This window comes from Salvelinus namaycush, chromosome 41, assembly GCF_016432855.1.
Source record: "Salvelinus namaycush isolate Seneca chromosome 41, SaNama_1.0, whole genome shotgun sequence".
Lineage (NCBI taxonomy): Eukaryota > Metazoa > Chordata > Actinopteri > Salmoniformes > Salmonidae > Salvelinus > Salvelinus namaycush.
The window spans coordinates 4,742,589-4,770,039 of record NC_052347.1 but is presented as its reverse complement, the minus strand read 5'-3'; the positions used below and the strand labels follow the sequence as shown (position 1 = coordinate 4,770,039).

General features: G+C 43.4%; 1 protein-coding gene across 1 annotated transcript; it reads right to left on the bottom strand.

The window, feature by feature from the left end:
* Nucleotides 1-1,698: 1,698 nt before the first annotated feature.
* On the bottom strand, nt 1,699-26,211 carry LOC120033956 (sterile alpha motif domain-containing protein 14-like). Its single transcript, XM_038980356.1, has 9 exons — nt 26,172-26,211; nt 19,831-19,988; nt 17,086-17,419; nt 16,629-16,728; nt 16,440-16,508; nt 16,135-16,291; nt 12,121-12,249; nt 8,312-8,467; nt 1,699-2,576 (listed from the first exon to the last, which is right to left on the bottom strand). Exons 1-9 carry the CDS (start codon nt 26,209-26,211, stop codon nt 2,412-2,414), a joined length of 1,308 nt encoding a protein of 435 aa, XP_038836284.1. The 3' UTR covers nt 1,699-2,411.
* Between the last annotated feature and the right edge of the window lie 1,240 nt (nt 26,212-27,451).

Genomic DNA, 27,451 nt, shown 5'->3' with positions numbered 1-27,451 from the left:
GGGGGGGTGTTCTATGGTCCATCTTGATCATCAGGGTCCTTGTTAAATTGTTCTGTATGAGTTTTTATCTACAGGCGAGGACACTGGGATTAGTGGGATATGGACACCTCCAAGTGTGATTGCGGGTTCAAGCAGTCATTATAAATGCACACAGATGTGACGTGTTTCTTTGACGTTATCGTGGTGTTTACAGAGACAATGTGAAAAGCCATTTCAAGGTTACAAGGTAATACACGAGAAAAACAAATGACTCATGCTAGTCAAACTGTTGTCACTTGACTAAAACAATCAGCGCCGTTTGGTGAAACTCCACCTGTTCTGTCTGTATATTGGCTCTGTCGTTCTGACCTACTGGTGATCTTCTAGAGACTCTGTATTCTCTCTCTCTGTGGGTGTGGGTGTGTGTATGGACTTCAAGTCTTGTTTCATGGTGCAGAACTGAAACTATCAACAGGAGCTTCCAGATCCTCCTTTCTCATCTTGTTCTCTTTTTAACATGCAATGTGTTCTTGATCTTTTACTGTGCTATGTAAACCAAGAAATCCAGAATGTTGACTTTGTAACGTGACATGTATAAAGTGCCATTGTAAAACCAGATGAACCAAGTGCTACTTTGTGTATGTTTTGTTATAGTCAGATCCTACCAAATTTTTAAATTGGATAAACCTATTATTTTGAGTTGGACTACATTGTTATTTTGAGTTGGGTTAGGGTTCTAACCACACCCCCGATGTATCAGATGCGTTGCATATCAGTTGTACAAACCGAGTGTGAATCAGCCCACATGTTGAACTGAGAGACCAGAGATGAGAGACCAGACGCAGCAGAAGTTTGGGAGTGCTGACATGCATTCTGCATTTTAAAACATATTTAATACATATTTCCATTTGACAGAGGAGTTGAACATAAATGAAGCAACCGCATCATGGGAGGACGGAAATCAAGGAACGAGTCCTAAGGATCATGTATGTGTAAAACCCGGAGCTAATGTCCATGTCACTGATTCTACTGACCACAAACCAGTCCAAGAATTCCGTATGAAACCTGGGCAAAATGGGAATACGGTTTGGATAGTATGTTTGGATAGTATACGGGGCGCTGAATCCTCCAAAGAGGATCGATGTGTCTTTCTTGTCTTGTTCCAGCAGGATTCAAAAACTTTGAGTCTCTCAAGACAAAAACATCTAAGATGACGATTGGTGCAACGTGGGAGTAGAGACAGAAGATTGACAACACCCAGAATTCTAACGTGGCCACCTCAGAAGACTCCTTTCAGGAGAGCCAGTCCCATCCCCCATACAGTCGTTACCAAATAAAATTACCTCAGATAGCACATATGCACACATAAACAGACAGTATATCGTACGTCACAAACATGCACGTACACCACAAACATACAGTATTTATAAATATGCTCAAAAATCACATCTGTCTCATCAGCGTCTTATCTTGACAATGTCCTGGACAAATCTTCATGTTACTTCAAGTTTAACTCCTGTCCACTGACAGTATTGATGCATACTACAATATGAATGTGGTTGGGTGTTACTGGCTTGTGGTTATGAGATTTTTTTTTAAAAGCTCAATTCTGTGATTATATTCTTTGTAAAATAAATAAATGCTAATTTCTGTAATTATATTATTCCTATAATAACTCAGACCATGGTTTAGGTTTTGATAGTGTGTTATTTGCTAGAATGTTCTGTATGCGAGTACAGTCAAAAGTTATGGGAAAAGTATGATTTTGTCAATGCATTGAATGTGTGTAGAAGTCACATATAACACATATTCATTTCGAGTAACAAAATATTTGTCATTTTCCACAAGGGTGGATAACCTTACTGATTGACAAAGAAGAACACATTTGTCACAGCCAGGAAGAATGAGACGTGTGAACCCAAATATGGGCGGGACCTATCATGTTGCGTCAACCACTGATTGATCGGTCTCAAACATGGGTTCTTAAGCTCTTTCACCTCTGGACCCAAATTAGAAATTGACAGTCCTGCCGTGACCCAAATTGTCCCCCAACTACCCAAATTAAGAATAAATAGTGTGTGATTGTAGATGTATTCTCATAACTCGCGACCCACCGCTCACATGCCCACTTTGGGTTCCGATCTTGGTCTAAAATAAAGCCGTTTGACAAGAAGTTAATGGAGCTTTCATTCTGTTATTGATCATGTGTCAGTGATAGACAACACACTGTCCCGCCCATCACAGGGTTCAAAGCCTCACATCCAAACCGGAGGTACAGTACAAAAGTCTATGTGCAAATTCCAACGTTTTGCACAAAACTCCACTTAGCATCAATGCTATCATGATAATGTGAAAGTTGGAGATGGTCCCCCAGCACCAGTTTCTAGTCAGGAGTATTTCTGTGGTCATTTAGCGCCATCTGGTGGTTATGTCTAGCTTGTGTTTAGCCTGCGTAGTTCCTGTTCCTTTTTGCGCTGTTTCTCTTTCTGGCGTTCCAGTTTGTCCAGAGCCTTGCGCTCCTTTTCCGTTGCTGTGTGAATGTCTTTGATCCGCCTTTTCAGGACACTGCGGTCCGTCGAACTGTTCACTCCCAAACCCTGAGAATAAAATATAATAAAATATCAAATTTGTTTTGTCACATGCGCCGAATAGAACAGGTGTAGACTTTACCGTGAAATGCTTACTTACAAGCCCTTAACCAACACAAAAAAGAAGAACATTTTGTTAAATAAAAAAAGGTAGTTAGCTATAATAGTTCACAATAAAATAACGAGGCTGTACAAGGTGCACTGGTACCAAGTCAATGTGCAGGTGTATTTATTTAACCATTATTATACCAGGTAAGTTGACTGAGAACACATTCTCATTTACAACAACAACCTGGAAAATAGCCAACTGTTAACTGGGGATGATTAGGTGACCGTGATGGTAAGAGGGCCAGATTGGGAATTTAGCCAGGACACCGTGGTTAACACCCCTACTCTTACGATAAGTGCCATGGGATCTTTAGTGACCACAGAGTTAGGACACCCCTTTAACGTCCCATCCAAAAGACAGCACCCTACAGTACACAGGGCAATGTCTGCCCTGGGGCGTTGGGATATTTTTTTTTAGACCAGAGGAAAGGGTGCCTCCTACTGGCCATCCAACACCATTTCCAGCAGCATCTGGTCTCCCATCCAGGGACCACCCAAGACCAACCCTGCTCAGCTTCAGAAGCAAGCCAGCAGTGGGATGCAGGGTGGTATGCTCTGGTAATTGGGTAGGAGGTATTTGAGGTACGTAAAAAAGAAACGTCCTCTCACTGTCAACTGCATATATTTTCAGCAAACTTAACATGTGTAACATGTGTAAATATTTGTATAAACATAACAAGATTCAACAACTGACAAACTGAACAAGTTCCACAGACATGTGATTAACAGAAATTGAATAATATGTCCCTGAACAAAGTAACAGTCAGTATCTGGTGAGGCCACCAGCTGCATTAAGTACTGCAGTGCATCTCCTCTCATGGACTGCACCAGATTTGCCAGTTCTTGCTGTGAGATGTTACCCTATTCTTCCACCAAGGCACTTGCAAGTTCCCGGACATTTCTGGGGGGAATGGCCCTAGCCCTCACCCTCCGATCCTACAGGTCCCAGACATGCTCAATGGGATTGAGATCCTGGCTCTTCACTGGCCATGGCAGAACACTGACACTCCTGTCTTGCAGGAAATCACACACAGAACGAGCAGTATGGCTGGTGGCATTGTCATGCTGGAGGGTCATGTCAGGATGAGCCTGCAAGAAGGGTACCACATGAGGGAGGAGGATGTCTTCCCTGTAACGCACAGCGTTGAGATTTCCTGCAATGACAACAAGCTCAGTCCGATGATGCTGTGACACACCGCCCCAGACCATGACGGACCCCCCACCTCCAAATCGATCCCGCTCATTCACCCCTGGTGAGACAAAATCGCGACTCGTCAGCGAAGAGCACTTTTTGCCAGTCCTTTCTGGTCCAGCAACGGTGGGTTTGTGCCCATAGGCAACGTTGTTGCTGGTGATGTCTGGTGAGGACCTGCCTTACAACAGGCCTACAAGCACTCAGTCCAGCCTCTCTCAGCCTATTGTGGACAGTCTGAGCACTGACGGAGGGATTGTGCGTTCCTGGTGTAACTCGGGCAGTTGTTGTTGCCATCCTGTACCTGTCCCGCAGGTGTGATGTTCGGATGTACCAATCCTGTGCAGGTGTTTCACGTGGTCTGCCACTGCAAGGATGATCAGTGCTGTCTCCCTGTAGCGCTGTCTTAGGCGTCTCACTGTACGGACATTGCAATTTATTGCCCTGGCCACATCTGCAGTCCTCATGCCTCCTTGCAGCATGCCTAAGGCACGTTCACACAGATGAGCAGAGACCCTGGACATCTTTCTTTTGATGTTCTTCAGAGTCAGTAGAAAGGCATCTTTAGTGTCCTAAGTTTTCATAATCGTGACCTTAATTGCCTACCATCTGTAAGCTGTTAGTGTCTTAACGACCGTTCCGCAGGTGCATGCTCATTAATTGTTTAGGGTTCATTGAACAAGCATGGGAAACAGTGTTTAAACCCTTTACAATGAACATCTGTGAAGTTATTTACGAATTATCTTTGAAAGACAGGGTCCTGATAAAGGGACGTTTCTTTTTTTGCTGAGTTTGTGTATGTAGGCTTTGGTGTGAAGTACTTAAGTAAAAATACTTTAAAGTACTACTTAAGTAGTTTTTTGGGGTATCTGTACTTAATTATTTATATTTTTGTAAACTTTTACTTTTACTCCATACATTTTCCCTGACAACCTAAAGTACTTGTTACATTGTGAATGCTTAGCAGGACTGGGATATGGTCAAATTCATGAACTCCTCAAGATAACACGTGGTCATCCCCACTGCCTCTGGCAGACTTACAAAACACAAATGCATCTTTTGTAAATAATGTCTGAGTGTTAGAGAGTGGCACTGGCTATTCATACATTTTAAAACAAGAAAATGGTGCTGTCTGCTTTGCCCCTTTACCCTTACCTACATATTACCTCAACTAACCTGTTCCCCAGCACATTGACTAGGTACCTGTACCCCCTATAAATACACACACTGTAGCCTCGTTATTTTATTGTGTTACTTTAGTTTATTGAGTAAATCTTTTCTTAACCTTATTTTTCTTAACTGCATTGTTGGTTTTAAGGGTTTGTAAGTAAGCATTTCACGGTATGATCTGCACCGGTTTTATTCGGTGCATGTGACAAATACATTTTGTTTTGATTAATATAAGGAATTTTAAATTATTTATACTTTAACTTTTGATACTTAAGTATTTTTAAAACCAAATACTTTTATACTTTTACTCAAGTAGTATTTTACTGGCCGACTTTCACTTGAGTAACTTTCTATTAACATTTACATTTAAGTCATTTAGCAGACGCTCTTATCCAGAGCGACTTACAAATTGGTGCATTCACCTTATGATATCCAGTGGAACAGCCACTTTACAATAGTGCATCTAAATCTTTTAAGGGGGGGGGGGGGGGGGGGTTAGAAGGATTACTTTATCCTATCCTAGGTATTCCTTAAAGAGGTGGGGTTTCAGGTGTCTCCGGAAGGTGGTGATTGACTGATTAAGGTATCTATACTTATACTCAAGTATAGCAAATGGGTACTTTTTCCACCAGTGCATGTAGGTAGGGGTAAAAGTGGCTAGGCAATCAGGATAGATAATAAACAGAGTAACACAGCATATGTGAGAGTGTGAAAGAGTGTGAAAGAGTGTGAAAGAGTGTGAAAGAGTGTGAAAGAGTGTGAAAGTGTGTGAAAGTGTGTGAAAGTGTGTGAAAGTGTGTGAAAGTGTGTGAAAGTGTGCCACAGGAGGTTGGTGGCACCTGAATTGGGGAGGACGGGCAAGTGGTAATGGCTGGAGCGGAATGGTATCAAATACTTCAAACACGTGGTTTGACAACATTCCATTCTCTACGTTCCAACCATTATTATGAGCCGTCCTCCCCTGAGCAGCCTCCACTGGTGTGTGAGTGTGGGTGTGAATCACAGGAGGTTGGTGGCACCTTAATTGGGGAGGATGGGCTTGTGGTAATGGCTGGAGCGGGAGTAGGTGAAATGTATCAAATACATCAAACACATGGTTTCCATGTATTTGACGCCATTCCATTTGCTCCATTCTAGACATTGTCATGAGCCGTCCTCCCCTCAGCAGCCTCCAGTGGTGAGAATAGAATATAACTATATGTACACACAGAGACTTGCCTTAGGCTTCAACTCCCAATTAATGTAAACAGACGTTAGAGAAACAGACACACAACCCTTGACGTGTAGTTTGGGAGTTATGCCTAGCTAGTACTTACACTTAACAAAAATATAAACGCAACATGTTTCATGAGCTGAAACTAAAGATCCCAGAAATCTTCAATATGCACTAACAAAATAGCTTATTTTCTCAAATTTTGTGCACAAATTTGTTGATATCCCTGTTAAGTGAGCATTTCTGCTTTGGCAAGATAAACCATCCACTTAACAGGTGTGGCATACCAAGAAGCTGATTAAACAGCAAAATAATTACACAGGTGCACCTTGTGCTAGGAGAAATAAAAGGCCACTCTAAAATGAGCAGTTTTGTCACACAACACAATGCCACAGATGACTCAAATTGAGGGAGTGTGCAATTGGCATGCTGACTGCAGGAATGTCTACCAGAGCTGTTGCATGTTAATGTCTCTACCATAAGCCACTTCCAATGTTGTTTTAGAGAATTTGGCAGTACATCCAACCAGCCTCACAACCGCAGATCACGTGTAACCAAGCCAGCCCAGGACCTCCACATCCGGCTTCTTCACCTGCGGGATCCTCTGAGACCAGCCACCCGGACAGCTGATGAAACTGTGTTAGCAAAACCAAAGAATTTCTACACAAACTGTCAGAAACGTCTCAGGGAAGCTCATGTGCGTGCTCTTCGTCCTCACCAGGGTCTTGACCTGACCGCAGTTCGGTATCGTAACTGACTTCAGTGGGCAAATGCTCACCTATGATGGCCACTGGTACGCTGGAGAAGTGTGCTCATCACGAATTAATACCAGTTTAGACTGTACCGGGCAGATGGCCGACAGTGCGTACGGCGTCGTGTGGGCGAGCAGTTTGCGGATGTCAATGTTGTGAACAGACTGCCCCATGATGGCGGTGGGGTTATAGTATGGGCAGGCATAAGCTACGAACAACAAACACAATTGCATTTTATAGATTTTATAGATTTGAATGCACAGAGATACAGTGACGACATCCTGAGGCCCATTGTCATGCCATTCATCCATCGCCATCTCCTCATGTTTCAGGATGATAACTGCCCCATATCGCAAGGATCTGTAAACAATTCCTGCAAGCTGATCATTTCTGGAGTTCTTCCATGGCCTGCATACTCACCAGACATGTCACCCATTGAGCATGTTTGGGATGCTCCGGATCAACGTGTGCGACAGCATGCTTCAGTTCCCGCCAATATCCAGCAGCTTTGCACAGCCATTGAAGAGAAGTCGGACACACATTCCAAAGGCCACAATCAACAGCCTAATCAACTCTATGTGTCTAAGTGTCACGCTACATGAGGTAAATGGTGGTCACACCAGATACGGACTGTTTTTCTGATCCACGTCGTTACCTTTGTTAAGGTATCTGTGACCAACAGATGCATATCTGTATTCAGTCATGTGAAATCCATAGATCGGGGCCTATTGAATTTATTTCAATTGACGGATTTCCTTATATGAACTGTAACTCAGTCAAATCTTTGAAATTGTTGCATGTTGGGTTTATATGTTTGTTCAGTGTAGTTCACAGATGGCATGGAAGGGGTCACTCTCACCAGCAGAGGGCAGTGAGATCATACTTAAAGAGACCATCTGTAAGTTGTTGTAGGTGGGTGTTAACGTGTTTGTTTTTGACTGGACAGAGTCAGAGATACTCTATGTTTTACTTTGATCCTATATGCACTCACCTCCTCTCATCCCTCTCCTATACCTTATCCTCTAATCTCGTCGTCACCTCTCTTCCGCTTCTCCCCTTTCACCATCTGTTCTCGTCAGCCCACTCATACCCATATGCCCTTCCTCTTTTTTCCTCTCCTCCACTACCATTTTCTCCATCCATCGGCCATCCTTCCTCTCCTCCATCTGCCCTTCTTCCTCGCCTCTCCATTCTCTGACCCTCTCCATCCATTTACCCTCATCTCCTCTGCTCCTTGAACTTATTACCCTTCCTTCTATCCTCCCCACTACTCTCCTCCCTCGTCTCCTTCCCTGAACCATCCTCTCACCTTGAGCTTGGTGCCATCCATCAGGAGGAGCTGCTCCCCGTCGATGTCCCTGGCAGTGAACTCTGAGATGTACTGCTCCATGTTCAACCCTTTCAGCCACTGGCACACCTGCTGGGTGCTCCACGACGACACTAGGCACAGTGGCTCGTCAATAGGCTGAAAGGAAGGTTGCCCAAGATATTCAGTTATTCAGTACAATTGCATTGCTTCAGCTCCCTAATAGGAAAAATAGCTTTTTTGTGAGGTAGCAGTCTGAAGAGCATGTTCATCTGCCCCCTGGTGGTCATGAATAGCATGAAACAATGTAGCCTTATACCCCTCTCCTCAGTGCAGTGACAGAGCTAACGTTCTGCCTTATTACACCCACTGATATGACTCTTTAGGTTGCAGTGACAATTACAAAGCTGCCTCTATAGTCTAGACCCCTGTCATGACGTTGCCCTCTTTGGACACAGCGAGCACCATCCCCCTACCTCGGCACAATCTCTCTCTGTCTCCTACAACCAGGCTGCTGTGGTCAGAGAGGTCGTAAATTCCTGGAGGAGATTATCTCCTCATGGCCACAGTATAGAGAGAGAGTGAGTTTCATAGAGAGAACAAAGGAATTTCTTCCACCTGGAGAACTGGAGAACCGAACGACATTTATGTTCTGGAGAAGGTATAAAAGATCGGTGAAGAATCCAGCTACGAACTGGTCCATTTGGTACAATTTTGTGAAACTCATGGGAGACAATACGGCCACATTACCATAACGCTGTTAATACAATAGCCTCAGTTATGAGGCTTACATCTAATTGTTGTATAAGATGAATGAGTGAGGATGATACTGTTTGTGAAATTGTGTAATGTGATTTTGGACTGTTTAATGAAGGAAACTCCAATTCCCTAAAAACTTTCACTAAGTCATTGGCACGCCCCCAGGGGCACAGACAGGACCTGGCGTCATGAGACAGCCTTTTTCTATGTCCCGAATAAAACCCCCACCTGGGTTTTCTATCACCAGACCGAGCTTACCTCAATTATGAGAGTGCTAAGGGTTGAGACGATTGCTGAATCTTTTAACCATCCCACGTGGTTAAACTCTTAGACTATCGATACCGACAGAATAAGAACAAGTCTTTGATATTAATTACTAGTCTGCAGCTAGGAATTCGGTATCATTGAACGCGAAGACCGACAACCGCCGAAACATCTATTCTATAACGTCATGAATGAATGTCACTCTGAACTATTCATTCTAACCATGACAGAGAGAGAGAGAGGGCGGACAAACTCTACAACAGAAACAAACTTTTCAACAGAGATCCCGATGACACACTGAGCGTAAATATATATATATTGCTTGCAATTATTCCCGAATGAGTGAGCGTTCATGTGCAAAGGATTAGCATTTTAATTGTTATAATTATCACTCCATGCCGGTTTAGCCCACTAGGGCACATCCCCCTATCATTTCTTTGTAACCATATCTACTTTGTTTGTTTGTGTGATGCATTTCTGTGAGTACTTAGTATATAAATGATTTAAGACAATTGACAATTGATGTATTGATGACTCATAGTGAAGACTGGGTTCGTGCAGATAACCAACAATTTAAATAATAATTCATTAATTAATAATTCATTAATTCGAAGACTAATTGATCAGATATTAAAATATCTGAAAGTTATATTAGGAAAATTATAACTTTGTAATCTGAATATTTACCTTGGTGCCCCGACTTTCTAGTTAATTACAGTTACATGATTAATCAGTTTAATCGCGTAATAATAATTACAGAGAATTTTTGATAAAGATAAGTCTTCAGTTTTAATGATGCCAAAGACACGACACCCCCTTGCGTCACACACATGTACGCACGCGCACACAAACAACACTGTTTAACTGATCTAACCCCTAGCCTGGTGGCTAGCATGGTCCTGTCAGGTTGGCTATCTCTGTCTGCCAGGCACTGAGGTGTTCTCAGAGTGTCTCTCCGCCGGTGGTGAAGCACAGGAACAAGTGAAGCGTTGCTAAAATTAACTCTGGGTAATAGAAGAGGATGTAGCCGGCTGAGTGCCAGACGGGCAGGGTTTGCACTTTTGAGACTATTCCATTGGTTCCTTTGTGCCAGACATGCGCCACACAATCAAGTGCAATTAAAGTAGTCGAAAGAAAACAAATACTATCTGTACCCAGGTCTGACGTGCATCCTGCATCCTTCTGTAATGACAGCTTAAGGAGATGAGGGAGAGAGTCATAAGCCCCTCTGAAAACCCAATATCCCCTCCAACAAGCTGAGCTAAATCAGATGTGGTGGGAGAGAGAGCTAGTTTACCGAAGGTAATTGATTCTCTAATCACTGTGTAGCCGTGTCTGACAGCATCTGGCCAGGGAGTGTTTTTGAGGTCGCAGAGCACTCACCATACTCGAGCTGTGTTCAAATACTCACACTAACCGCACTATTTGTGACTTGAATTGAGTATGCTTATTGGTCATAGTATGGATATAGTTAGCATGCCAAAAGTTCCCGGATGTGGTACTAAATTCGCCACAATATGAAGTATACAAGCAGAGGACACTATTTCCGTACTTTAGGGCCCATAGTACAATTCTTCATGAAATGGACGTGGCTTCACATCGTTTCCAGATTTGAACAAAAATTGCGGAAAATATGCAGTCGAAGTACAATGACAGTGGATACATATTCATTGCTTTAACTAATTATGACAAACGTTGAGCAATGTAATAAAGTAATGACTTTTCAAATAAGTTACCTTACACGTTAGATTGGCTGACAATTTGTTAGCTACGCTGTCCTTACAATTCACATAGCGTATCATTACAGCAGTAACGTTAGTTGGCTACTTATACATCAAACTTGCCAGTATATTAACTATCTAACTAACTACCCAACGTTTATTGTCTTGATTACTCCATGGACATTCGGGGGCTTTCGTAAATTTGCTCTGGCTATCTGCTCCAATTTCAGAGCACTCTTGTCTAAGAGTTCCAGAGTGCAGAATAACTAATTTACGAGGCTCAACACCTGTTGAATATGGCCAGTGTCAGTAAATGTCGGCAAAAAAAGCGTAATTAAATTGTTGCCAGCAACACAGTTACAGTCACCAATGCTCTGGATAACATGAAAACTGCCTAACCAGCTCTGCTAAGGCGAGTAAATTGGTCAGAGTGGTCTCATTTGTGTCTGCAAGTAGCTAGCAAGCTAGCCAATGTTAGCTGGGGTGCATGACTGCCATTGCGTCCAGTGTGCGCTCCGGGAGCGAAACGCTCAGAATTTACAAAACGGACAATCTGACAACGCTCTGAATTTAAGAACACACCCGAAGTCATAAAATGTCTAACTAATCATTTGTTATGCTAACTAGCTAGCAAGAGGTTGCATAGCAACAGTATTTACAGTATATTAAAATTAACTTATAGTATGTAGTATATACACTCATTAAGTATGTAGTATACAATATGTTAGTATGGGTATTTGAACACAGCTTCAGGCTTTAAAAACAACAGGACCACACACTCTACACTCCTACTGTTATGGATTTAAGTGAACTGTTTGGAACTTCAAATTGAATGCAGTGTGTGCTATAGTATAGTGTAAGCTAGTTGCCACCGGTAACCAAGAAGACATAACTACAGGATGTCCAGTTAGGGTTATTTCAGGTAATGGTACACATTTTACTAGAGAATAATTCAGAGTTTTGTTGGTACGATATTAGAGATTTGAGAACTGAAATCGAGTTTAGATCCATTTAGTCCTAGGCCGAGAATGCCCACTACCACCACTACTGCATTAGGAAGCCCTTTACCTCGTCTGAGGACTGGGAGAGGGTCTGGTAGCGTTGTGAGGAGCGGGAGGACGAGTCGGCTGTGGTCCCACTGGAGGCGTGGGGGGGACTATGGGGGGGCGGAGAGAACTCATCACTCAGGGCAGACTCCTGGAGGGGAGAGAGAGGGAGAGGAGAGAAATTATCCAACCATGATAAATTAATACCGTTTTCTCCGCATTGTTTCCAGTATTCTTTGACACACTGGGATTAAGTACAAGTGCACAGTGATATTTTCATTGAGTGTGACCACTGTGGTCAAACAGTATTGGATCGATTGATTTGTCCAGTTTAAGATCAATTACATCTGACATTAGAAGGATATTAATGCATTGTTCGTAAACCTTACTTTCAAACAGTTTAAGCTTAGAAAGATCAAATGTTTGGTCACAGCAGTAACACTTTTTTTTTTAAATACAGAAATATATTTTGGATTAATTGCCCTCTCAAATGATGCCCCTCCAAACACATATAAATGCACAGACACACGCAAAAAAAAGTCACACAGACACACAGCCCTATAACGGCCCTTGACAGTCCCCTTGAGAGCCACAGTACAGAGGTCCAAATCTCCAGTGCAGAGGAGGAAGGCAAAGTCACGGGTATCTGCCTCCTCTCCAGACACCAGGCTTATTAGGGCTACGTCCCAAATGGCACTCTGTTCCCTATATAGTGCATGTCTAACTAGTCATTTTAAAATTAACTTATAGTATGTAGTATATACTCATTAAGTATGTAGTATACAATATGTTAGTATGGGTATTTGAACACAGCTTCAGGCTTTTTTTTTGACAGTGGTGAAAAAAGTACCCAATTGTCATACTTGAGAAAAAATAAAAGACACCTTATTAGAAAATGACTCAAGTAAAAGTGAAAGTCACCCAGTAAAATACTACTTCAGCAAAAGTGTAAAAGTATTTGGTTTTAAATATACTTAAGTATCAAAAGTACATGTAATTGTAAATCGTTTTTATTTTATTTATGGTTTGCCAGGGGCACACTCCAACACTCAGTCATCATTCACAAACAATGCATTTGTGTCTAGTGAGTCAGTACAGATACCCCAAAAACTACTTAAGTAGTACTTTCAAGTATTTTTACTTAAGTACTTTATACCACTGACTTTTGACCAGGGCCCATAGGGCTCTGTTCAAAAGTAGTGGACTATGTAGGGAATAGGTTGCCATTTGGGACCCATGCTAGAGCTATTATCCCAGCTAGACAGGCACACAGTGGTAGAAATGTAATGGCCCTCTCTGCTTTCAAATGGGAAGCTGCAGCTTTAATTGCCTTGCAGAGCGAAGGGCCCTGGCCTCCATGCTGATGACTAAGTGCATCTGGGATGCTTTGCATAGCTACTCCTCACTATTAAACCCCATGGATCTCTGTTCTAAATGGCACTCCAGTCCCTATAAAGTTCACAACTTTTGACCCGTAGTCAAAAGTATTGCACTTTATGGGAAATAAAGGTGCTATTTGGGACGGGCCCATGCTCCCAACATGTTGCTACTGGGGCTTTTAGATGTGTCATGGTGCAGGTGTTAGAGAGTATAAACACTCTCCCTGCCCCAATATTTGGGAGGGTTTTAACTCAGAATGGATCAAACCAAGTGAAGCGGAGAGGGGTGGATGGGTGTTTTCTCCCATAGAGGGCTATATTCATGAACTCACCGAACTGCCATTGGTTGATTCAAAAGTTAAAATGTTTTTTAAAGCATATGTAAACAGGGGCATTAGAATATTTATTAGCCACTAAGTGGAAATGTGTTCTGCTACTTTCCTACTTTTGTTAAACGGTAATCTAGTTGTCTTGACATTGTCGTTGTGGTTAGCTAAAATCATCGCAGTGGTCAAGTCTCCAAGGTGAGTGAATCAACAGCATCGATTGCATCATGGGATTTCTGCATACAACTGCAAATGTGTGCAGAGAGCCATCCAACAAGAAATATATGTATTGTAAGGTGTCCTGTGCATGTGCTTACTGGTTATACGTTTTAATGGCAAGGATATGAACAGGCTACACATGAACATATTCGCAGAAAGAATGTCATCATCTGTGGAAGAGCTATACCTCAATATGTAAAATATCATATTTGTTGTGCTGACAACGGCTTATAAACACCTTTGATTTATAAAGCAATTTGTGCACATAAGCAGAAAAGCTATGAAGCTCAAAGAGCCAGGCATGCTTTTAACTATACGTTTGACAGTGAAATAAAACAAATTAAACTTTGTAATACGGAACACACACCTTGTTTTGTTACATCAACGGTGTGATTGGACGACTATGTATTTCCTACCAGTCCTTTCTGTGCCTCTTAGCTAAACAGCCATTGGCCCACAAGCTTCTGAAATATTATCTATTTCCCTTAGAAATACTTAGGCCTTTGGCAGAGGCTTTAATTAGCTGATGCAAAGTCAGTGGGAGGCATATGTCTGCCTTCCTGGGTATTGAACAGACAACCACTATAAGCCTATCTTCTTCCTATAACCCTGTGCCTCAGCTTCTTTTTTCTGTATATTAAGCTATGTTTTCCATCCAATAGATGTGCATGCACCTAACCATGTAAGAGGAAGACAACACCAAAATCCCTCAACGTGGTCAATCGGATCTATCAACTGAAGTGTCTTGCATCGAAGCTATGTTCTTGTTTTAACTCCTGAAGTCATCCGTCGATTTGACACGAGTATGTAACATTGTGCCGCACAAAAGGCCATCGATTTCCCCTCTGTGTAAATGTGGCCGTGCTTGTCGATAAATGTCGAATAGCAGCACCCTCTTGGAGGAAAACTCGCCTTGTTTCCTAATTGGGTTTCAATCCCCTCAGACTCTCCACAGGAGCTGTCACACTATGGGCCGCTTCAGATCAATTATATATATATATATATATATATATATATATATATATATGTGTATGTGTGTATGTATGTGTATGTGTGTGTGTGTGTGTGTGTGTGTGTGTGTGTGTGTGTGTGTGTGTGTGTGTGTGTGTGTGTGTGTGTGTGTGTGTGTGTGTGTGTGTGTGTGTGCGTGCGTGCGTGTGTGTGCGTGCGGGAGAGATGGATGGATAGTGAGGGTGGGAGAGAGATGGAGAGAGAAGAAGAGGGGGAGAGAGAGGGAGAGAGGCTTATGAAGGATGACGAACTTGACGATGCTAGTCGCATCTACGCAAGACTGTTTATAGCAGTGTAGCAGTGTTATATCGCTGATGTTTGCTTCTCTTATCTGTTGACCGTTTTCATTTGATGTGCATTTGAAGCTCAGACCCAGTGGGAGAAAGTTTTCACCTTCTTGGCAATTCATTTGAAAAGATTTGTTAAAAGCATTTGGCATATCTCCAAGGGTAACAGCAGCATCCTTTTCTCGGTTATTTAAACTGTGGAATGTATAGACGGGTTGGTTGTTTAGCAACGAAACCGACGCATGCACAACTACAGTATGGGGAAAAACAGGTGTTGGCCTAGATTGTTGACAACATGTAAACTATATTTCGGCTCCAATGTTTCTTGAAAACATAAATACAGTTACACAATGAGCACTTATCTCTCAAATACATCATTACAGTTGTTGGTTAGCTAGCTATCTAGCATTTCCCCCCCCATATTAGCATAGAGGTGACAGTCAAAACATCTCAAAACAAGACATGGTATCAAGAACAAGTTTAAACGAGCTGAAACGAGCCACTTACGATTCACCACATGACAGTTTCTTGTCATTGTTGCTAACTATCTGGCCATCCAGAACCATAACAACACACGGCCTTCTGTCCATTTGAAGCGCGCGCATCATTGTCGTGACGTTGTCAGACGTGGCAGAAATCTCAATGACAGACATGAAATGAAGACTAGCCTATATGCTAATGCTAACATAAACACAGGAGGCCTCTGATAATGATAAAAACACAAAGTGGACAATGGTAGTAGTAACACAATAGCGCAGTCTGACCCAAATATGGTATCTGGATGTGTCTATATCTTATTGTGGATGTGAGTTACCTGAGAGTTGGACTTGCGAGGGCTGCAGTCCTGTGAGACCAGTTTAGGGGAGCAGGGCGGGGTTGCCCCGGAGGACACAGAGCCCCTGGCGCTGTCAGTGAACCAGGAGAAAGGCACGAACGAGCCAGAGGACCTGGACGGGCTCTCAGATGACTCCCTGTGCAGTGAAAGAGAGATATTCAATATGCTAACTGAAAGAGACAAAATTATGCCTCTCATGTGCTAACTAGGTCTAATAGAGCCAACATTTTGCCTCCTGTATTGAAACAGAGGGACAGAGCCAAAATGGCTTCCCATGGACTCACCGGCTTCCCATTGACAGTCTGTTTGACTTGTCTTTTCTGACTCTCACATAGGAGCGTCTCAATGTGACCCTTCAGAAGAACAAAAAAACAGTGGGTTAAAATCAACGGAAAGCACCAGTTTTGAAACTGACCAATTTACAATGTGTTTACAATGTAAACAGTTTAAATGTCTCAATATTGAGCACTTACCCCAGGTCCAAGAACCTCCTCTTTGTCTTCTTGTCGAAGATAAGGCTGTTGTTGCCGGGGTCGGCCGGGCTGGTGTCTCGACTGTTTTCTGAAACTAACACTGCGAAACAATGAAAACTGGCAATTGGCACATTAATGATTAGACAAAGCATTTTTTGATACATTAACTCACCATTACCAACATGTTGGTGTGGCCTTAATGGTATGGCAGTAATGGTGGTTGTGTATCAATACATTTATGGCTTAGCCAATAATCCACTTAATTGCTGTGTGTGTGTGTGTGTGTGTGTGTGTGTGTGTGTGTGTGTGTGTGTGTGTGTGTGTGTGTGCTTTGCCTCTTTAGGCTTAATATACCATAGTTAATATCACAGGGCATTTCATTCTTAGTGTGGGGATTTGGACTGTAATAACTAGGATGAGGATTTTCTTGCCCAATGCGGATGGCTGCCTCTCTTACCCTCACTGTCTGGGCGTCGTGCCCGTCGAATGTAAACAGGCGAGCAGTCCGAACTGGGACACGACTTGGAGGGAGAGCTGTTGGGCGTGGTCAACAGGGCCTCCTGAGACGTGGCATTTGTCAGCTGGCGGTACCGCCCCCGAGGGGCTAGCGACCCTGTCCCGCCCTCCTCCGGGGAGCGCCGTAAGGAGGAGGTGTCGAAGGAGAAGACGGGGCTCCGTAAGGTGGGACAAGGGGAGGACGAGGAGAGGAGCGAATCAGGCGAAGGGGAGGAGCCTCCTCGCAGGGTGGAGTGGAGGGGGGAACGGACGGAGTGCAATGGGCTGTCCAGACACTATGGCACAAAGATTCAGAAACACCACAACATGTTTATATGTGAACTGACTGAGACAAACAATAAGCACACCCACCCAGACACACACACACACACACACACACACACACACACACACAGACAGACACACATACATACACGCACACAAGCATGCGCTTACATATATATATAAATACATGCACGCACCCACTCATGAACACAATTAGGGACATATGAGTTTGGGTCAATTCCATTCCATCTCCTGTATAGTAAGGAATAATTGGACATGAAATTTGAATGGGAAAATGCTCATAACTGTAGTATGGTACTTTTCAAATTGAGTTCCAGTCCAATGAAATGCCTGACTGTGCTGGAATGCAATTTGAATTGACCCCAACTCTAGTGAGAGAAAATACTCAAAATGACCAAACAACAGATATGAAGAGAGCGAGACACACTCTCCAATGCCCTCCAAAATAGCCTAGGCCATGGAGACATTCTCTCTTCTGATAATCTCCGTATCATCTGAACGAAGTTCCAGGACTAAGAAACGGATTTCATATGGATGGTTGCACGGTCTTTGACCATCTACAACTAAATGGGTTTGAATCTAAAGAATTCAACCATAAAATCGGATTGTCAAGTGAAGCAGTGAAACATGATTCAATGCCTGATCGAGTCAAGTTTTGTTTATCAACCAATCAGGATCTACTCACGAGTGTAGGCATGTACAGCGCTGTTAGTAATACAGCTCTAGTTGCTTAGCTACATGTGTGCAGTATTATGGTATATTGACCACATAAAATGCGTAATAAATACCTAAAGACTCCCTTGGAGCTGTCTATACAAAGATATCTATCTATACAAATCACATCAAATCTTACTGGTCACATACACATGGTTAGCAGATGTTAATGCGAGTGTGGCGAAATGCTTGTGCTTCTAGTTCCGACAGTGCAGTAATATCTAACAAGTAATCTAACAATTCCCAACAACTACCTAATATACACAAATCTAAAGGGATGGAATAATAATATGTACATATAAATATATGGATGAGTGATGGCCGAGCGGCATAGGCAAGGTGCAATAGATGGTATAAGGTACAGTATATACATATGAGATGAGTAATGTAAGATATGTTAACATTATTAAAGTGACTAGTGATCCATTTATTAAAGTGGCCAGTGATTTGAGTCTATGTAGGCAGCAGCCTCTCTGAGTTAGTGATTGCTGTTTAGCAGTCTGATGGCCTTGAGATAGAAGCTGTTTTTCAGTCTCTCGGTCCCAGCTTTGATGCACCTGTACTGACCTCGCCTTCTGGATGGTAGCGGGGTGAACAGGCATGTACTCGGGTGGTTGTTGTCCTTGATGATCTTTTGGCATCGGGTGCTGTTGGTGTCTTGGAGGGCAGGTAGTTTGCCCCTGGTGATGCGTTGTGCAGACCTCACCACCCTCTGGAGAGCCTTGCGGTTGAGGGAGGTGTAGTTTCTGTACCAGGCGGTGATACAGCCCAACAGGATGCTCTCGATTGTGCATCTGTAAAGGTTTGTGAGGGTTTTAGGTGACAAGCCATATTTCTTCAGCCTCCTGAAGTTGAAGAGGCTCTGTTGCACCTTCTTCACCACACTGTCTGTGTAGGTGGACCATTTCAGTTTGTCTGTGATGTGTACTCCGAGGACCTTGAAACTTTCTACCTTCTCCACTACTGTCCCTTCGATGTGGATAGGGGGGGTGCTCCCCATGCAGTTTCCTGAAGTCCACGATCATCTCCTTTGTTTTGTTGACGTTGAGGGAGAGGTTGTTTTCCTGACACCACACTCCAAGTGCCCTCACCTCCTCCATGTAGACTGTCTCGTCGTTGTTGGTAATCAAGCCCACTACTGTTGTGTCGTCTGCAAACTTGATGATTGAGTTGGAGGCGCGCATGGCCACGCAGTCATGGGTGAACAGGGAGTACAGAAGGGGGCTGAGCACGCACCCTTGTGGAGCTGAGCACACACCCTTGTGGGGCCCCAGCGTTGAGGGTCAGCGAAGTGGAGATGTTGTTTCCTACCTACACCACCTGAGGACAGCCGGTCAGAAAGTCCAGGACCCAATTGCACAGGGCGGGGTTGAGACCCAGGTGGTGAAGGTAGGAAACAACATCTCCACTTCGGGGGTTGGGGCGCAGTCCTTGTTAGCGGGTCGTGACGGTGGCACTGTATTATCCTCAAAGCGGGCAAAGAAGGTGTTTAGTTTGTCTGGAAGCGAGACGTCTGTGTCCGTGACGTGACTGGTTTTCTTTTTGTATTACCAAGGCAAGGCCCTTGCCTTTTGTTATCACATGCTACAAGGTCATCATCAGACTACAAAGGAATGTGTATGTGGGTGTGCCTGTCCCTTTGAAAGTCCATGTCATCGATTGATTGGCTCTCATGCCTGTCACTCACCTTCCTCTCAAGACTGTCATCTCCCTCTGTGGAGCTGACGCTGTCTCGGAAGCGAGAACGAGAGGGGCGGTGCCTCCTGGCTTTGACGGACAGCTGGGCACGCCCCTTCTGTATGCTGTTGTCCAGCAGCTCTGTCTCTGGGATGGCCTCGTTCAGGTCTGAAAGTAGAACGCAGAGAAAATTACGAAATTCACAGAGAAAAGCTCAAATAAGTACTGGAGACAGATTTCAGAAGTGCTTTTTACAGATCCATGCATAATGTGTTACAAGGAAAGCCCAGACCTAAACATTAGACTACAGCTATTTTTATATATTCCTTTCACCTGGGACCTAGAAAGATAAACTACTGGGCAAAAGCTAAATCCATGCATGTAAAAAAAAATCCTCTAATGTCTGTGTTACGAGAAGGTTCAAGATGAGATTATAACCACCATACCACCTTTGCATGTCACACTGTGGAGTTTAATTGATCAGGTGAAATGTGTTTCTGATCCTCCTCCTGCTCAAACATCCTCTATCTGTGGTGAACCCAGAGGAATGATCCTTTTGCCTTCAACCTCTTGACCCCAATCTGAGAGCCCTTCAGCGTTTCCATCAATTATCTCTCCCGCCCCTCCCCTCATCCCTCCATCCTTCACTCCATTCATCCAGCCCCCAAATACATGACAATGAATCTATTTAATCACATTGGGCGTTCTCCTGTGACTGAGTCCGCAGAGGATTGTGGGGGATGAACATTGACCTACCTAAAAACATGTTTTCACTTTATTATGAGGTATTGTGTGTAGATGGGTGAGATTTTTGTCTTTTTAATTCTAGCCGTAACACAACAAAATGTGGAATAAGTCAAGGGGTTTGAATACTTTCTGGAGGCACTGTATCGATCCACAAACACAGTGACTCTAACCCTCGACTAAACATTAGCTTTTTACTTGGGAAGCATTGACACTGTCGTAGGGATTCATGTATTACAATTACCTAATCAAACATGTATGAAAGTCAAAGCCCCGGACAGAATTCAATTGATCTATTACTTGTGAGAAATATTTTTTTTTTTTTTTTTAAACATATGTAATTCAATTGTATTAGTGTTTTTTATTCTTCCCATCTCCCTCTTCAGGAACAGGTGCACCAGTACAGTGATGGAGAGACACAGAGGGGCCAGATTTGAGTGAGTCAACAGCTAAGTGCTCTTGTTACTGTTGTTGTTTCAGAATGGAGGCCAGTGATGATTCATTGCCGGCCACGCTGCAGTGAAAGTGCCAACTAACAGGATTCATCCGATACCCCTCTCTCACCATGCTGACGCTCAGATCTCATCACAGACTGTACTGCACAGACTGCTCCTACACCAGAGGATCTAACACCGGCCGAGACAGACTAAAAATAAGATACAACGGAGGAAAGTGGTGGGACCTTTCGTCAGCTGTGAACAACACAATATCACTGAAGTTCTCTTCTCTGGTGCTCACTGCAGTCATCCAGGTTTGGGACAGATTTTTGAAATATATAGTATATAGTAATTATTATCTTGTCCTGGACAATATTGGGCTAAATAGCTGAGAATCTATTTTCAAAGGATCCCACCACCGACACCAAAAGTAATATAACTCGGGGGGGGAAAAAATAAGCGAGAAAAATCCAAGAAGAGAGAGAGAAAATATGACTCAAGTCTTTGCGAGTTGTGTGAGAATTAAGAGGAAATCTAAAGTTCGACTCATATTTCTTGACGTGCATATCCTATTCCCTCTCTCCCGTGGCTGAGTGCTCACTCTAATGTAATTGGTCTTTAGTCATGTAAAAATGCCCAGGCAGCACACTGTCCATGCAGGCGGGGTTCAGAGACACCGGGATAATGATAAGGAAGGGAGCGTTGATGAACACACTCGGACACCAAGGACATGAGGTGCAATGAAGTATATTAAAAAAAAAAATCTATTTAATCTCCTTAACTACACAAATGCGACCGATTTATCTACAACTCATTTAAATACATTGTTTAAGAACAGTTTTTTTTTTTAAATATTCCGAGTCAGAATGTGAGGGAAGGTTTCCCTGAACTGAATTGTGGTGCAGACAACTCCTACTGTTTTTCCATTGAATGCAGACAAAAAATTTAAAACAGCATTTCAGTTAATGGTCATTGCACTAAAACAAACATCAAGAATGACTCTTCAGGTAAACCTTATGCGCTATCGGATTATGCATATGACTCATAGCATTGGCAATAACAAATTGTTATATCGCCATTGGCATGTCACTTCTGAACAGTCTGAGTAAAAAGGCTGGTGTGGCAGATCACGCACAATTACCAGAGATCCATTCTCATCTAAGAAAAGCACAACGAGCTCCAAAATATTGCAGCACTTCCACTGGACTCGGTACAGGTGGACTTGACTGTGGTCGGGCAAATATGGACGCCGCGCTCTCTGTCCTAGCTTACGACAGTGTCTTAACATGTGAGGTTGAATTTGAAAAGGAAAGTATATATGTCTATATGACTCACCATGGCTACATTCAGTGGTTGTGTCCCAAATGGCAGCCTGATCCCTACATTTGCACTACTTTTGACTTGAGCTCTATGGGCCCTAGGGAATAAGGTGCAATTTGAGGTGCACTCTAAATCAATCTTCGTGCTGCTCAGTGATCCAGTCAAATGGAGGCAGAGTGACATTTTCCATCCATAGTTCTATCATCAGCCTACTGACAAGGAAGGTTGAACCCCCAACTGGCCTTTTGCCCGCTCTGTGCATGTTATGGGCTACATGCTCAGAGATGAAGGGGACCTGTCTCCAATACCTTTTCATGCACCTCACAGTTGATGAAAGGGAACCGCCTTCACTTCAGAAAACACGACTCAACAATAGCCATCTGCTATCTTACAGATTTATTGTATTCGGTCCAAATTAGAAACAGCTTACAGTACAGTACATATCACCAGGAGTTGTAAACGGTTCAGGGAACAGAACTGAAAACCGGAAAGTAGCGCATTTTTCGAGGAACAGAATCAAAACAGGGAACGAAAGTGATCTATACTATTCTGGAACAGAACCGTTATTTTAAAAGCATGGGAAGCGGTTAATAACATTATTTTACGTTCCGGGCATCCATTCGCACAAAAAAACAACGCAACAAAGCTGCTATGCAAAGCCCTCACTCTTATTCTAGTGTCTGCCTGCCTACTACTGTTTGATTCAGAAATTAGGAAGAGAGATTTTTTGTTAGAGAAGAATGGGATACATTTTTTCAACTGTAGTTAAGGATACTAAATAGTTATCACGTTTCACATTGGATTTATTCACTACAAATGTTTTATTTTTATTCTGGTGTCGCTCTGCACACACAAGCTAGCTAGTTAGCTTTGGTACAACGTTAAACCAACTCTCTGAAGTTCAAAGACATTCAAAGTTCCTTTGTAGAAGCCGCTCCTCCAGAGATATAATTCTGATTATTAGAGGTGACTTTTTTGGGGTTCAAACCAGTTCAGAACTTTATTTTGCTGGTCGGAACAGTGGAACTGAAAAAAATATATACTGGTTCTTGTCACGTGTGCTCCCTCTCCGCCCTCTAGGTCACCAGGATGCTCGTTATGTCGCACACCTGTCACCATCATTACTCGCACCTGCGCGTCGTCAGACACCTGGACTCCATCACTTCCTTGATTACCTTCCCTGTATGTCACTCCCTTTGGTTCCTTCCCCAGGTGTCATTGTTTCTGTTTCTGTTTCATGTCTGTGCGTTGTTCGAGGTTCTTGTTTTGTATTATGTTCCATTTATTTTATTAAAACACTCACTCCCTGAACTTGCTTCCCGACTCTCAGCGCACATTGTTACAGTTCTGTTATGAACGATAAGGGAAAGTAAATCGGTTCCAACCCCTGCATGTCACACATCTCTCCAGAAATAGAATTGAGCACAGAAGTGAATTGCTCTAGTAGTGTAGCCGAGTGGTAACGTCCTTGCACAGCAGGCTAAAACTCAAGCAGCACTCAAAGCTAATTTGTCTAGATAGACACCACTGGGTCTAGCTTGGGCTATCGAGTCCAAAACCACAACACTCCAACTCAGTGTGGTAGAGTGTAAGGTTCATTAAATTCAATTTTACGCAATCTGGGGGTGAATGGAATTGAGTGCTTTGCCGTTTCGGATTGGTGCTGCATTCCTCAAGCTGGTTAGGTGGTGGGGGTTGAGGTAAAGCTAGCAATCAATGCTACGGCTACAGCAACAGCAGAGGGAGTTCCCTGCAGGCCAACCAAACACTGATAATCATCCATACTACAGGCCCCTGATTCAGCCCTAAAACAGGTCATTTTCTATCTCCGTGGGAACGTAGCTAGGTTGGAGTGTGATACAGGCTCTGTTTACGGTTGTACATGTTTGGTTTAGCTCCCTGAGTGGTAATGTAAAGGCTGGTTTGCTATATGATACATGCTTTGTATCGGGAAGCAAGGTTTGGTTCAGTATAACTGAAGCCTTAAACAAGCTTTGTATAAAGAATATCAGCGCAAGGTTTGAGTGGATATGAATTCTCAGCCTATAAGATTGAACTGTATGGCGTTAGGTTGGGTTCAGTGTGTTATGGGCTGTGTGCTACCACAGCACTGTGACTGCTAGTTCAGTATGACATTGTCTTTGTGGTTCATTGGATGAGCTGTGTATTGGCTGGCTCCGTGGTTCAGTATTAGAATGTACACAGCCAGTAATGAAGGCAGACAGGCCGAACTGCCGCAGAGGGAAACTGTTCCGCTCGCCCCCCGCCTATGTTCTCTACCGCGTTTCCACTGAGCGAGTCAAGGGAGACCAAGCACAGCGACCCCAAAGACAACAGACAACAACCCAACAAGCTATTTTACCGGATGAATCCCTCACATTTAAAAGACTACATTTCTTGGCTCCAGTATATCAACCCTCCTGTTCACAACATTATACGAGACTACAAGGAGGAGTAAAAGGGGGTGAAGGAGGATGGTGAACTGAGAGGCCCAGAATCACCTCTCTATTCTGTTTCCTTTCTGTTTCCTTTCTGTTACCCCCTGCGGTGCACATTATCCCCCTGCTCTTATTAGACCTAGTCTCTGTGCTAAGAGGCACCATTAAATATTGACCAAACCAAGCCCCACCCCCCTCTCATCCCCCATAAGCCATCATCCCACCCCTTATTGGATTCTACACAGACCATACAGTACATAGAGTAGGTGGGAGAAAGATATACTACAACCCACCCCCATTATAGGTATACAGAGCGCACTACCCCCGACTCTATATTTCCCTGTGGGCCTTTCTGGAGAGGTATGAAGGTCAATCTCACAGGCGCATCACTAGAGGAAAGCGGGGGTGGGTGTGTACAGTATATTAAGAAAACGGCAGAGAACTGGCGAAGCAAACAAGATATGGGCAGTTCAAAAATGTGTATTAGTGTCGCCCACCGCCAACATTTCGAGACTGTCAGGCTAATCCACTGGCTGTTTTGTTTTGTCTAATTTAGTGACTGAATATCTGAAAGATGTGCTGTGGGAGACACACATAAAATGCAAACACACTCTAAATATACCTCACATCCGAGGCAGCGAATGACAGGCAGGTAGATGCACGTTTCAATGTTAGCCAAGTGAATCCATAATACCGTTGCAATTTCTGGTTTTCAGAGGAGTTGAGCTCATTTGGGGCGTCTGGGCCAATAAGACAGTGTCAGAGGGGTAGAGGGGGGCAGGGGGGCAGGTATGCACTAGTCGGCACATTGGGGAATTGGACCTGACACCGCTGAGACCCAAACGGCTGAGTCCACACAAAGGGTGATGTTCCACATTAGTGCTGGGGTGTCTTATTCAGGGAGAGAGAGGTGACCTGGGAGCTGTTCCAAAGGGGAATAGGGAGTATTTATAGGACTCTGACAGAGGTTGCTTGGTCACTGCTGGTTACAACGTTATATACAAAAGGTGCTGTGATGTAGAAGTCTGAGTCATAGCCTCTTTAGGAATTGATTTTCTTAAAATAGGACATGGAGTGTTCGTGTGTGTGTATGTCTGCATGCATGTGTAGCCTGACTAGACCGCCCTTTCGGCTGAGAAGGGCAGTCATGAGATTTCATAGCATAGGCCTTCCCACGTATCATTACAATAACAGACCCCCTCATGTTCCACAGATTTCCCTGACCCACGGAATTCAGAAAGTTATAGGACCAGCGCACAGCACACACAGCTTAGGTCAGACACACACCACGTCTGTGTGCCTCATATTGTGTATCTTTCTTTGATATACACACAAACTTCGTTTGTGTGTCACATGTACAACGCTCATTAAATGTGCGAGACAAACACACACTCAGAGAGAGAAACACTCACCAAAAACATTTTCTGTCTCCTCCAGCTGTGTGGCAGACATGGCGCAATGGGCACTGTGAAGAGAGAAAGAGAAAGAGAGAGAGAAAGGGGGATAGAATTCTAGATTAGGTACTGTAGAAACATAAACATAACAGACTACAGTGCAGAGAGCGAGAGAGACAGAGCGCAATGTGTCGATGCATTTATGTATATCGACAAGTTTAGTCTTCCTGCAGCCCTTAGCTTAGCTTCACCACCCCATCATCTAACAAGCCTCCTCGTCTTGTCTGTCTTCTACAATGCTTAGCCCCGTGGCTGTTTCTCCCTGGAAGAACCCTCAAGGAAATCACATTAGGAATTCACCAGAAAATGAGCAGCGACCCCCCCCCCCCCCCGCCCCATTTCTACTCACTCACACGGACATAACAACACACTCATGCGCTAATGGGCACGTCTGCCCGGGAGCATAGTCATCAGGGTGATTGATCCCGAGTGCTCAGCTGATCATCACACTGCTGACCCATTTCCCTGCTAGCCAGGTAATTAAACATGCAGCTAAAGCAGAAAGAATGGAGAAGATGGAGAGATGAGAGGAGAGCAAAAACACACACAGGGGATTCCACACCTTCCTAAAGAAATGGCTGCATGATAAAGATGGACGATGTATGTATTTGGGCTGGAAAGGGGTTCATGCATTACATCTCAAATGGAGAGTGTTACACTGTAGTATAAAGTATAGATATTTTAGTGGATCAAATGTGAAATATATATCTTAGACTTAACTCCACAAACAAAACGAATAGAACATCCAGGATCAAATGAAGATAAATAAGGTTGTGGTAAGATTGTTGCAAATGAAGATGATTAAAGTTGCCCCGAGCTAGCTTGGGTTGTCCTGCGAATCACCCAATCTTGTGCCCGTTAACCCCCCTATCTTATCTGTGAACTCCAATCGACACTCTGGACAGTATCCTTTAGGTCTATTCTACCTTATCAGAAAACGCCAATGGATGGTAGCTCTGTGCTGTAATGGATGCTTGGGGAACACAGTTCTGGTCATTATATAGCTACAGTAACAGTTGTAAGCGTTGGACAGAGTAGTCTGTGAGAACAGTCTGTGAGAACAGTGGCCGATTATTATTATTTTAAACATAGCTGGGCTTTTGTTTTTCTCTTCAAAATCCACTTCTACCAGAACTGGCCTGGGGGTTAATCCAGCCAATAATACACTTACTGCATTAGAGTTTGCAACAAACATCACAATCTGTGATTAACTGCCTCAAGACACTTCATTCTTCGCA

Coding starts and splice junctions, on each gene's coding strand:
- LOC120033956 (XM_038980356.1), bottom strand. CDS start 26,211: ATGTCTGCCACACAGCTGGAGGAGACAGAAAATGTTTTTG. Junction 8,468..12,120: donor TCTCCCAGTCCTCAGACGAG/GTAAAGGGCTTC, acceptor CCTTCCTTTCAG/CCTATTGACGAGCCACTGTG. Junction 2,577..8,311: donor TGGATGGCACCAAGCTCAAG/GTGAGAGGATGG, acceptor TTTTATTCTCAG/GGTTTGGGAGTGAACAGTTC.